The sequence below is a fragment of the Ovis canadensis genome, chromosome 9, assembly GCF_042477335.2.
Source record: "Ovis canadensis isolate MfBH-ARS-UI-01 breed Bighorn chromosome 9, ARS-UI_OviCan_v2, whole genome shotgun sequence".
In the NCBI taxonomy this organism is placed as follows: domain Eukaryota; kingdom Metazoa; phylum Chordata; class Mammalia; order Artiodactyla; family Bovidae; genus Ovis; species Ovis canadensis.
This window is the reverse complement of record NC_091253.1, coordinates 99,189,875-99,202,813: the sequence shown is the minus strand read 5'-3', so window position 1 is coordinate 99,202,813 and position 12,939 is coordinate 99,189,875. Positions and strand designations below refer to the sequence as shown.

General features: G+C 39.6%; 1 protein-coding gene across 9 annotated transcripts in view; it reads left to right on the top strand.

The window, feature by feature from the left end:
* WWP1 (WW domain containing E3 ubiquitin protein ligase 1) overlaps positions 1 to 12,939 on the top strand; it is a 147,714-nt gene that overhangs the window by 123,042 nt on the left and 11,733 nt on the right. For all 9 annotated transcript variants that reach the window (XR_011259081.1, XR_011259080.1, XR_011259079.1 and 6 more), the window contains one exon: positions 5,409 to 5,513. Coding sequence is in view for 6 of the 9 variants with exons in the window: in XM_069600674.1 (XP_069456775.1) it covers positions 5,409 to 5,513 (105 nt within the window). In the remaining 3 variants the exon portion in view is untranslated. The remainder of the gene's footprint in view (positions 1 to 5,408; positions 5,514 to 12,939) is intronic.

Below are 12,939 nucleotides of genomic sequence, written 5' to 3'. Positions count from 1 at the left end.
AAGACTAGAGATCTCTTCAAAAAAATTAGAGATATCAAGAGAACATTTCATGCAAGGTTGGGCACGATAAAGGACAGAAACAGTATGGACCTAACAGAAGCAGAGATTATTAAGAAGAGGTGACAAGAATACACAGAAGAACTATACAAAAAAGATTTTAATGACCCAAATAAGCACAATGGTGTGATCACTCATCTAGAGCAAGACATCAGGAAGTGCGAAGTCAAGTGGGCCTTAGGAAGCATCACCACCAACAAAACTAGTGGAGGTGATGGGATTCCAGCCGAGCTATTTCAAATCTTAGAAGATGATGCTGTGAAAGTGCTACACTCACTATGCCAACAAATTTGGAAAACTCAGCTGTGGCCACAGGACTGGAAAATGGATTGAGTTTTCATTCCAATCTCAAAGAAGGTCAATGCCAAAGAATGTTCAAACTACTGCATACTCATTTCACATGCTAGTAAAGTAATGCTCAAAATTCTCCAAGCTAGGCTTCAAAAGTACATGAACCATAAACTTCCAGATGTTCAAGCTGGATTTAGAAAAGGCAGAGGAACCAGAGATCAAATTGCCAACACCCAGTTTGATCATTGGAAAATCAAGAGAGTTCCAGAAAAACATCTGCTTCACTGACTAGGGTAAAGACTTGAACTGTGTAGACCACAACTGTGGAAAATTCTTAAAGAGATGGGAATACCAGACCACCTTACTTGCCTCCTGAGAAACCTGTTGCTTCTATGCAGATCAAGAAGCAACAGTTAGAACCGGACATGAAACAATGGATTGGTTCTAGATTGGGAAAGGAGTATATCAAGGGTGTATATTGTCACTGTGTTTATTTAACTTTTATGCAGAGTACATTATTGAAGTGCCAGACTGGATGAAGTGCAAGCTGGGATCAACATTGCCAGGAGAAATATCAATAACCTCAGATATGCAGATGACAACACCCTTAGGGTAGAAAACAGAAAGGAACTAAAGATCCTCTTGATGAAGCTGAAAGAGGAGAGTGAAAAAGGTGGCTTAAAACTCACCGTTCAAAAAACTAAGATCATGGCATCCAGTCCCATCACTTCATGGCAAATAGATTGGGAAACAATGAAAACAGTAACAGACTATTTTCTTGGGCTCCAAAATCACTGCAGATGGTGACTGCAGCTATGAAATTAAAAGACGCTTACTCCTTGGAAGAAAAGTTATGACAACTTAGACAACGTTTTAAAAAGCAGAGTCATTACTTTGCCAACAAAGGTCCGTCTAGTCAAGGCTTATCGTTTCTCCAGTAGTCATGTATGGATGTGAGAGTTGGACTGTAAAGAAAGCTGAGCACCGAAGAATTGATGCTTTTGAACTGTGGTTTTGGAGAAGACTCTTGAAAGTCCCTTGGACTGCAAGGAGATCCAACCAGTCCATCCTAAAGGAGATCAGTCCTGGGTGTTCATTGGAAGGACTGATGCTGAGGCTGAAACTGCAGTACTTTGGCCACCTGATTCGCAGAGCTGACTCGTTGGAAAGATCCTGATGCTGGGAAAGATTGAAGACAGGAGAAGAAGGGGACAACAGAGGATGAGATGGTTGGATGGCATCACCAACTCAATGGACATGAGTTTGAGCAAGTTCCGGGAGATGGTGGAGGACAGGGAAGCCTGGCGTGCTGCAGTCCATTGGGTCACAAAGAGTTGACTGATATATCAAGAAGGTCCCAACTAATATACATAATACATATATGTGTGTATTTTCTTTACCCATTCATCAGTCACTGAATCTGTGTCTTCATTCCACCTTTTGGTGATTGTGAATAATGCTGCTATGTACGTGAGTGTACAGAATACTCTTTGAGACCCTGCTTTCAGTTCTTTTGAGTAAATACTCAGGAGTGGTATTGCTCTATCAGATAGTAATTCTCTATTTAACTTCTTGAAGAACCACTACCGTTTTCCATAGCAGCTGTACCATTTTCCATTCCCACCAAACGTATGTAAGCCTTCCAGCTTCTCCACATCTTTGCCTATACTTGTAATTTTCTGTTTTTGTTTTTTAAGTAACAATTCCAGTAATAATAGTATGAGGTGGTAGCTCGCGGTGGTTTTGATTTATGTTTCCCTGATGATTAGTTATTGTGAATTCTCCAAGTCTCCCCCATGCAGATTAGAAGGTAGGGAGGGCCATTTAGGAAAATGGTTGCATTTCCCCTCTGCCACCTTTTGGGGGCAGTATGTTAACTTCAGCCATCTTGCGTCCTCTGTTAAGAAACTTGGTTTGTCCACGTAATCAAAATGTGCATATGAAAAAATTAGCATTTTAAGTTTTATACAGTAATAGTCCTATGTGGGACTTAGTCTTCTAGAAACTCTGACACAGGAAATACGTGAAAATCAGGACTCAGAGCCTGAATTACAGGCAGACTGTAAACCTTAGTTAATGGCTCTTTCCTAACAGCTTGCTTACACAAATTAGCAGAAGTGCAGTAGAAGAATGGAAGATACTTTTTAGAGTAGTATTAATCATTTTTTAAATCACCAACTCTATTAAGAATCTGAAGAAAATGAAATAATTTTGCACCCTCAAAATGCATACATCTAAAATACTTGGTACCCTTGGTTAAGAACTGCTGTCTTAGGGGCCTCTCCAGTGAGAGAGGGGTGTTACGACAAGAGCCTGACATCAGAACCTAGAGGAAACTAAGACAGCAGATAAAGAAAGATGTTAACAGGTGCACACTTTTATATCACCCTTGGCAGTGCTTGCAGCCTTCTCACAGCACACCGTGTGAAATAGTCTGGCTGCATGATAACTGTCTAACACAGACAAGGAAACTAAAGGCCTAACTGCCTGCTGATTTGCTTTTAGCTCACAGTACAGAGCTATGAGGAAATAGAAATTTGTGTTGTTTTGTCTTGTCTTCTCTTGTTTCTTCTTCTACTCCCATTCATTGTCTCTCTTAACCATGAATAATACCACAATAAAGAATACTTATACCATTATCCAAAAGAATGGTTATCCATAATCATGCCCCTTTTTTACAGGGTAAAATCTGTTTGTAAGAAGATAAAACAGTCATTCTGTATAAAAACTTCATCACACTACGAATAGAAGGCAGCCTTCTCAGTTTGATAAAGGGCATCAACAAAAAAATAAATCCTAACCCCATTCTAGTAGTGATACCTCGGATATTTCTCACTGAGATTGGGAACTCAGTGATGTCCGCTGTCACCACTCGTGTTCTACATTGTGCCAGATTCCAAAGCCAGTGCAGTAAGGCAGGAGTAGAAGCAAAAAGCATAAAGTTTGGAAAGAAGTAAAACTGCCTTTATTCACAGATGATAACATGATTGTCAGCTTAGAAAATCCTAAGGGACCTACCAAAAAACAACTAGAAATGATAATGAATTTTAATAATTCATTGTAGGATGCAAACTCAGTTATTTAAAAAATCAATTGTGTATCTTCTGCATGCTAGCAGCAAACATTTAGAAATTGAAACTTCAAAGTTTAATTTACTAAAGCATTCAAAAAAATGAACAAATTTAGCCAAAGGCATGTAAGAACTCTATCCTAAAAACTGGAAACATTGCTGAGAAAAATTAAAATTTTAATAAGTGGAGACATATTTCATTCATCATGTGTATTGGAAGATTCAGTATTGTAAATATCAGTTTTCTCCAAACAACACAATCCAATCAACATCCTGGTAGAATTTTCTGTAGAAATTGATGGGCTAGTTCTAAAATTACAAGGAAATGCACAGGTTCTAGATTAGCCAAAACAATTTTGAAAAAGAACAAATCTTACACAGTGTTTACTACCTGATGTCAAGGATTTTTATAAGCCATAGTAATTAAGATAGTGTGATATTTGTGTGAGGATAAACAGGTCAGTGGAACACTTTAATTAGAGTCCAGAATAGATCCACATATATATTGTCAATTATTTTCATCAAAAGTACTAATATATTTTGATGAGGAAAGGGGAAAAGTCTTAAACAAATGATTCTGGATTAACTTGATATTCATATAGAAGAAAATTAATTTTGACCCCAAGTCAGCTCATAAAGATTAATTTGAAATAAATTATGAACAAATATAAAAACTAAAAATAGAACATAGTAGAAAAATATGCGTCTAGACGGAAGTGTCTTAGGAAGAACATAAAAGGATGTTGGACTTCATCAGAATTAAAAATGTCCCTTCAAAAGATGCTGTCAAGTAAATGAAAAGGCAACCTACCTGCTGAAAGAAACTCTTGAGACAAAGGTGTTATATCCAGACTATATTAAAAACCTGTCACTTCAATAAAAATACAATTTTTAAGTGGACAAAGACTCGCTTCATTAAAGAAGCTCTGTTGATGGCATATAAACACGGGGAGATGCTCGCTAATCATTGGGGATACAGATTCAAACTAAATGAATTCTCATGGTTAGACATGCCTCAGCCTTATGCCCTAGGGGTTCCACTAGTAGGTGTTTACTCATCTGGAAATGAAATATATATGTTAACAGAAGAACTTTTCCATAAATGTTCATCACAGTTTTATTCATCAAAATAAAAAATCTGAAGTAACCTAAATGTCCATCAACAAGAGTATGGGTAGATAAATTGTTGTATATTTACATAATGAAATACCACTCAGCAATGTGAAAGAACCACTGGTAGCCATCAGCCATCACAGTGTGGATGAATCTCATAAACATTCTACTGGTGACAAAAGAAAAGAGAAAAGAGCGGATGAGTGTAGTCTGTCTGCTGTGTTGAGAAATCTAACCTGTGGTGAGGTCACTGAAGTGGTTAACAGGTATATACTGCTGTCAAAATGCATGTAACTCTGTACTTAAAATATGCACGCTTTATTGTGTGTAAATTATAGGTCATAGTTGATACGAGAAACAAAGTACAGGTTATTATGCCCAAAATAGTTTTCATCCCATATATAATAAACTAGAGTTATTTGAAAATTTTACATATCTAGAAGATTTTATTCTCAAAGCCTGGATAGATGAATAACAGGAGGTTAGTATACTTTTAATTTTAAATAGGTAAGGTGGCATAGATTAAAAAAAAGAACCAGAAATGTATGTTTAAAACTTATTTGTAATATATATGATTTGGGATATATATGTAGTAAAAGTGATTGTTTTTGTATAGCTGATGTTTTTCTTGAAGACTAGTTACTTTTGAATGTTTTTAAGTTCAGTAAACGTGAATAAGATAAGAACCGAAGAATTCTGCATGTTAAATTGCCACACGGTTTAGTTAGACTTGCTTTACTGTGGTCGTTATTTGATGTACACATAGCCATTTGATAGAATGATGCATGTGCATAGCTGGGCATTAGCAGATTTCAGTCCTGTAGTTACTCTCTTCACTGAATCTTTGCTCTGACCTGATACCGTGCTCGTTCCCCAGGTTATGTTGTGTGGCATGCAGGAGGTCGACCTGGCAGATTGGCAGAGAAACACTGTGTATCGCCATTATACCAGAAACAGCAAGCAAATCATTTGGTTTTGGCAGGTATTTGCTTTTATCTTCTTGACGCTAAATACTGAAAGAAGATGTTTTCTGATGAAGTGGTAATTTGCAAACAGTTAATTTTTAAGGTTGAGACTGCTTTTGGACATGGTATTTAGTCTTTGAATTTTAAATTAGAAGTGGATAGTGTAATACTTGTTAAAGGATTTTCCATTTCTTATTTCATAAATGAAAGAACAAATGACCATCTTTAAATAATAGTTTAATGGTAATGGTTTTAGGTATAACATTTTTTTTCCTAGTAGTATGAAAGTATTCTATAAATTCTACTTAATTTTGGAAGTAAAAGAGGAATATGTTTTTAATGAGAAAGTCAATGAAAATACTTAATTCCTCTAAAGGTGATAATATACCAGCAAATTAGAACAATCTAGAGGATAATGTTCAAGAATGACTTTTTTCCCTTTCCTTTCTCTCTCCCCCTCTCCCTCCTTCCCTCTTTGTCCATCAGGGGAACTGAGCAAATAAATTGTAATATATCCGTTCTGTAATTCCACACCTTTTTGTCATTCTTTTTCTTAATGCAAGTTAACAAAAATATTGGAGAATAATGGTTTTCAATACAGTATTAAGGTTAAAAGGAAGTTGTATCTATTACTTGGCTTAAAGGAAAATATCTATTCTATCTAGACGAAGTGTCTGCTAGTGTATGAACACAGCCTCTGAGAAGGTGGCGGGCAGCTGGGCCGAGAGCCGCCCTGAGGCAGAGGTGTGCGCGTGGGCTCCCCGCTGCGCCCTCCTGCTGCCTGAGGTCCACACCACCTGCACACATTATCTATTGCAAAAAGTAAAGGAAAAGTAGGAGTAACTCTGTTTTCAAACCTAAGACATCAGAATTGCATCCATATAGAGTATGTGCAGACTTCCCTGGTGGCTCAGGCGGTAAAGCATCTGTCTACAATGCAGGAGACCTGGGTTCGATCCCTGGGTTGGGAAGATTCCCTGGAGAAGGAAATGGCAATCCACTCCAGTACTGTTGCCTGGAAAATCCCATGGACAGAGGAGCCTGGTGGGCTACAGTCCATGGGGTCACAGAGTCAGACCCGACTGAGGGCTCTTCCACAAGAGTATGTGCAGGTGTCTCTCATCTTCCCTTCTGGCTCTTTACCAGCTTCCGTGTTCCTTTTGTTCCCTGACACTCCCTTTGGGCATTTCTTTCAGTATACCTGAGGAGCTTAAGTGCTGGGTTATGTAAATCCAAATGAATAGTTGTGTTTTCTAAATGGGATTTCCCTGGAGAAGGAAATGGCAGTCCACTCCAGTATTCTTGCCTGGAAAATCCCATGGACAGAGGAGCTTGGCGGGCTATGGCCCATGGGTCGCAAATGTTATGCCCAAGTCGCGAAATCTCCCAATGACCACCAGGGAGCCAATATCCGATGCAAAAGCAAGAGAGTTTTTATTACCAAGCTCGAGCTGGGGCTCCCACCAATACCGACACAGCAGCTATAAGGAGGAACCCTGAGCTCTGGGTTACATTGCTTATATAGGGTATTATTGCGGGAAAAATTCAAAAAACGGGAGTCTCTGGGTCTGATTGGTCACCTTCTGGTGAAGGGTTAGGTGTTGAGTTCTGATTGGTTCTCCTTTCCCGGGCTTGATTCGAATTTCCTGGGCTGGCCAAGGGGTCTGATTGGTTCGCACGTGGTGGGTGAGGTCAGGGGATTTCCAAAGGCTGTTTTCCCAGAACGTTACAAAATGAAGTAGCTTTGATTCTTCACTCCCCCCTTCTCTAGGATCCAGGACAGACCCAATCATGGGTCTGGGGTCAGCTCTATATTGTCTCCTGCTAAGGGGACCGTTGGTAGGGCCACATATTGGGATCTGAGTACCAGGAGCTACACCGCGTTGATGCAGTTTTTAATGAAGGCCACTAGTTAGTTTAGTAAGCATGGCCTGAGGGTGAGTAGCAGTAACAAGATAATCAGGGGCCCCACCAAGGAGGATATGAGAGTTGTGAACCACGGGGATGAGTAGAACCAGGATTCAAACCAATTTTGAGACATTTTTCTCTCTTTGTTTTTGACTCAGCCCTTTTCTTATCTTGGCCAGGGACTCCTTGACTACCCCTGAGTAATTCACATAAAAACAACGTTCTTCCCCTAACGCAGCACATAGGCCCTCTGAGAGACTTCATACTCAAGATACTTTTTGGGAATTGGGGCGGAGGTCTCTTTCTTCTGTAACTTCTTCCTGCTGTGCATGGGCGTAGGCCTGCCTAGCAGAGCAGAAGTCTCTCTCTACCTGATCTAAGTTGGGGTTTTCCACATCTGAAACCAGCTTCTACCCTTGTAGTAACAGCAATTTAGTGGGCCCCTCTCAGAGATGAAATAGACAAGGGCCAAATGGAGACCTAACAGGATGGTCATCTCTGGTCCCCGGAAACAGAAGGCAACATTTGGGGTGAGGGTTGCAGGCTTTGTGACCCCTTCTGATGGGTTGGTGGTGAGGCAACAGAGCTGTGCTCCAGGAATCTTGGGTTCAGTCTGAAGTTACCATCTTCCACCTGAATGGGGGCTCACAGACATTGTTATGCATGTTTCTCTGAGCAGGAACCAGGACTCTGTCTGGAGGCTGCACCAGCCTGTGTTTCTGTTTTTGTATCCCCTCCCTTCCCTGATTAGCGATTGTTTGAAGCCATGTTTTGGAATTCAGCGAAGGCCAAGGAGGCTGAACAAAGTCTATATCCTACAGATAAGAAATGGAGAACACAGAACAGATCTGCACTCCAGAGCCCCACAGAGTCCCGCTCAGTTTTAATTTTAGGGAACTAGGCAACTATGACTGTGATAACTTCCTGTCAAAATGGGGCATAGGACTGCCCCAGCTTGGAGTATAGACCCTGAATTGGAAGTATTTTTGAGTTCCAAGTTTTAGATCTGAGTCTTGTATGATTAAAATCTTAATCTCATTTCTTTTTAGAAGAATAGGTCTGAAACCCAGTCTGGACCAGGCACTTCAGGGAAACTTGTAGCCATGTAGCCAGTTGCCAAGTTTTATAAAAAGTAAGGTTACTAGCTTCCAGCAGACATTGTTTTGAAAATGGTGGCATCCAAGCCTGACACAACTCAGAAAACTCAAGTGTTTAGCAATACAAGGTCTAATCTGAAAGTACACCCATAGTATCACCTAGTTATTTCCCAGGATACCTGAACCATAGCTACTCTATTTTGACTTTTAATTGTAAACTTTTTCTTAATAGCCAAAGCAGATTTTACTGTTAATGACGTCAGTGTTTCTCTAGGTATGAGAAGATGCAAGAATTGGGACTCATAAAATCTTTTCCTGAAAAGATCTAACCATCTGAAGGCCTGTTCTGCCAGTTTTTCCCAGAGCACAGAGTGCCTCATTCCTGATTTTCACCCTGAACTCCTTTTTCAGGGGCGTTGAAAGTCAGCAGTTGCAGCGGCCATGGTGTAATCTTTGTAGATGCAGATGGCGAGTGTCAGTCTTCAGTTGGCAGAGCCCCACTTTGCTCATAAACTTGACCATGATTATGAGGGGGGCAGTTCATGACCATTTTACCCCATGGTGCTGAGAGTGTCCATTCTCAGGTAAACAGGCCACTCAATGTGCTGTTACTGGACTAGGCCATAAAACAGTATCTAAAATTCTCTGGACCACCTGTCTTACTAGCTTTTTGGTCCAGGAGAATATTCCCTCTTGTTGCTTCTTGCCATATCTAGAGTTACACTGTTACCATCATTGATCTCATACGGGACTATATATTATTCTATTAGAGGCCTCACACACAGTGTAAGAAACAGCAATTTTGTAAAACAGGTACAAATAACATAGCCAGCAGTATTAGTAAAGTCACAAGTAAGACTTATGTCAAGAACTTCCATTAGATGTAGCCCAGTATATCTTCAGGTCATCTGACTTAGTCTGCCCTGTAGAATCTTTATCTTTCAGGGAAATTGTATATTGGCACCATCTATAAGGCACATAGCCCAGTTTTCTAGTGTCACTAGACTGATTATCTTTAGTATGATTTAATTTTTTAAGTAAATTTTCTCAGGGCCAACCAGTTAGAGTCTGGTAATAGAGAAATTTACCAAGGTAACCCAGAACTAGACACAGGTTATTGGCCACAAGCCCAACAATTGGATTGATTTTGAAACTAGCCTAGGATTAGGCCTATGATAGAAAAGCATTTGACTTATATGCAAAGGTCTAAGAAGTCAAGAAAACATAAATGATCATACGAGTCAGGTCCAGCATCTCGGGGAAGCTGTCTCCCTCTGATGTCGTCGTCTTTTCATCCTGGTGTAGTGTAGTTTCTCCTGATAAAAAAAGTCCTTCCATCCATGTTGGAGACAGTCCCTTAAATTATGTCTTTTTCCAGTCCTGGTTGCAGGTCATGAGGCATCTGATCTTCATCCAAAGATAGATTACTGAGATAAGCTTCAGAAACAAACTTAGGGTGTTCTTCAAGAATTCAATTAAATTTTACATTAACATCACATAACAGCAAAGAACTATCTAACAGATGAGTCTTACTAGATGCAGACCTCCATTAACAAACTGGTATTTATCATTTTGAAATCTTTTTTTTTTTAAGTTACCCTTATTTTTATTAAATATAACCAAATTAAGGCTAGTTTGTTTGCAAAATAGGTCTGTTCTCACTGATTTTGGTCTGATGATTTCTATAACCATAATTGATTATAGGCTTTTTATTTTGCTGAAACATTTATAGAGTCTCAGATTGAACTTTTAAAATAAAACAGGGCTGGGAAACTCACACCAAAGGCTTATCATGGATTTTGCATAACAAATCTAGGTGAATTTTTCCCTTTTTAAGGTCTCAAAAATTTCTTGAGATTTTTGTATCCATGAGAAAACCTTTCTAACTCATTTGATAAACTTACTGGAAACCTAAGAACTTCTAATTTTTGGAGGAGTCAGATAGAAAATATAATTGTTTTGTTTATAACGTTTAACTTTACCAAAGTATTGTCATAATTAGTTTGAGAGGAAGATTTCCGCTACTCCCTGAAAACATAAGATTCAACTCCATGATTTTTCAGATAGAAACCATGAAAGTTATAAGCATATTCACTGGTTCATTCAGTCCTTTTGCTAACTTTTGTGAAGTCATCAGGTTTTCCATTAAAATACCAGGACATATCAGAATGTTAAAAACTTCATATAATTTTTAGGATATCTGTATTAGTAACTTTATCCTACATTATAATATGAGCAGATTTATTACTCATTTGATAATCTTTTTTTTTTTTAATGTAATTTAACCAACCAAATAAACACAGTTTAATATCTCTCTTTGGGATGCTTCAGGGGCCCTCTGAAGCACCCCAAAGTTAGCTAGAAGCCAAAGGTGCTTCCTAGAATGATTTAGGAAGTTTTGTCAACAAATATCAGAAAGGTTTCGAGCACTCAGTCAGATGGGACTATGGTCACTGTGAAACAATAGCTATTCACTCAGCCAAAGTAACAATATGGGATTTCAGAGGCAAATACAGAACAGATCGTTTAAGAAGCAAATGAACTTATATCTATTGTCAAATGCAGTTTAACATCTGAAGAAAGTGTGTCCTTTTAACAGAGAGAAAAGCCAAATTCAAGTTTTTGCGCCAGCTTATTTTTAGTCATTAACAGTCCCAAAGTTCTTTAGCTTTTTTGTAAGAGGAAACTAATGTTCAGTAATAAGTGTTTCAAAATTTTACTCCATTTGGAAATGAGCTAGCTAGTCAGTGAACTTCCATCACTTAGTTTAGCACAACCCAATTCAAGTTACCCCAATTTGGACAGACTATTTCAGACAGACATTTCTAAAGCATAATTATTCTTAATAGAGTTTATCTAAATGCTCATATCTCATTTACATTTTTTAGAAGTTTTTTTACTTGAGGTAATTTTCTTATTGAGAAACTTGTAACAGATATAATATTTAACTCATATTAAACCTAGGTACAATGAAAATATTTTACTTAACGTTAAGTACTCTAAGACATGTCTATATTAAATAGGTCAACAAACAAACATTAATATCAGGTATTTAACACTGAATATTTCCCAGTTCACATAAACCTGGAATTTATTGTTAAATTTAGAATTACTTGATTTGTAAGCGCTTACCTTTTTTAAGCCAAATAAATAGAGATCATATACAAAAATATTACCAAGACACATTTAGACAGACACAGTGTTAGATCTAGCTTTAAGTTGTTTTTTTTTTTTTCCTCAGTGTCAGGAGTTAGAGATGGTCTAGATAAGTGTTCCTGAGAGCCCTGGTCTCAAGAAACAGGGAAAGAAAATAGAGTTTTAACAAAATGGTGGCAGGTCTATACCACATGGTTGCCAGACAAAGCAAAATTTCCTTTTCCAGGGGATCTTCTCGACCCAGGGATCGAACCCAGGTCTCCCATATTGCAGGCAGACGCTTTAACCTCAGTTCCACCAGAGAAGCCATTAAATACAAAAATACAGTCTCTCAGAAAACCTCCTATAGAGACACAGAACTTCAGATCCAAGTACTAACATCAAAGATTTCAAGGAAGGAAAGGAAGCCAGGTTGAAAAAGAAGGGAGAGGAGGCAGGAGAGGGGGGCAAAAGGGGTGGCCTTACAGACGTCTCCTGCCACCTACAGATACCCAGGCCTTATGGGACTTTTCCCTGGGCCTCCAGAGAAGGGAGGGCTGGAACTCGGCCCTACCAGAAATCAGAACCAGAATTCGAGTTCTCTGCCAAGAGGAGGTGATCAGTCTCCAATCCTCAGCTCAGGCTGAGGGCCCTTCGACCAGATTCCTGCGTCCAGGACCGGGGGACTAGAAAAACAGGGAAGGATAGGAAGGGTTAAGGAGAGGAAAGAGAGAGAGAGAAGGAGTGAGAGATCAATAAAGTCTCTAGTTCCTTACCGGTTGGGGCACTCTGGCCAGTTGTCCGCGTCAGGAGGAGACCAGGGACAAAAGGGTCCCAGTTGCAGCCACTGGGTCTGGTCCATTGGCAGGCAAGCTGGCCCCTGAGTACCCCGAGTGGTCAGGATGTCAGTCTCAGCGAAGAAGAGTCCCCGCCAGATTCGCCATTTGTTGCAGGAAGAGGGACCCCTTCCAGGGCCCGAAACTGGGCTCTTGTCTAACACTTGGAAATGAATTGTCCGAGGAGACACATGTGCTGACAAAGGGAACTTGGTCAGGGTGTCCGATCCACGGTCAGAAGATGATATCTCGGACTCTGTGTAAAGTTCCCAAGTCAGAGGTGCCTTCTGAGGGCCAGCCTACATGGAAGGTCGGCCATTCTGCGCTGCAAAAAATGACTAATGTATTCCTTTTAATTTCTACACGGAGGTCATGAGCGCGCATCTTGACCTCCTTAAAATTATCAGTAACCAAGGATAGAGGTGCGGGGCTAGAATGGTGTTGCCCCATCGGCCCTGAATCAGTCA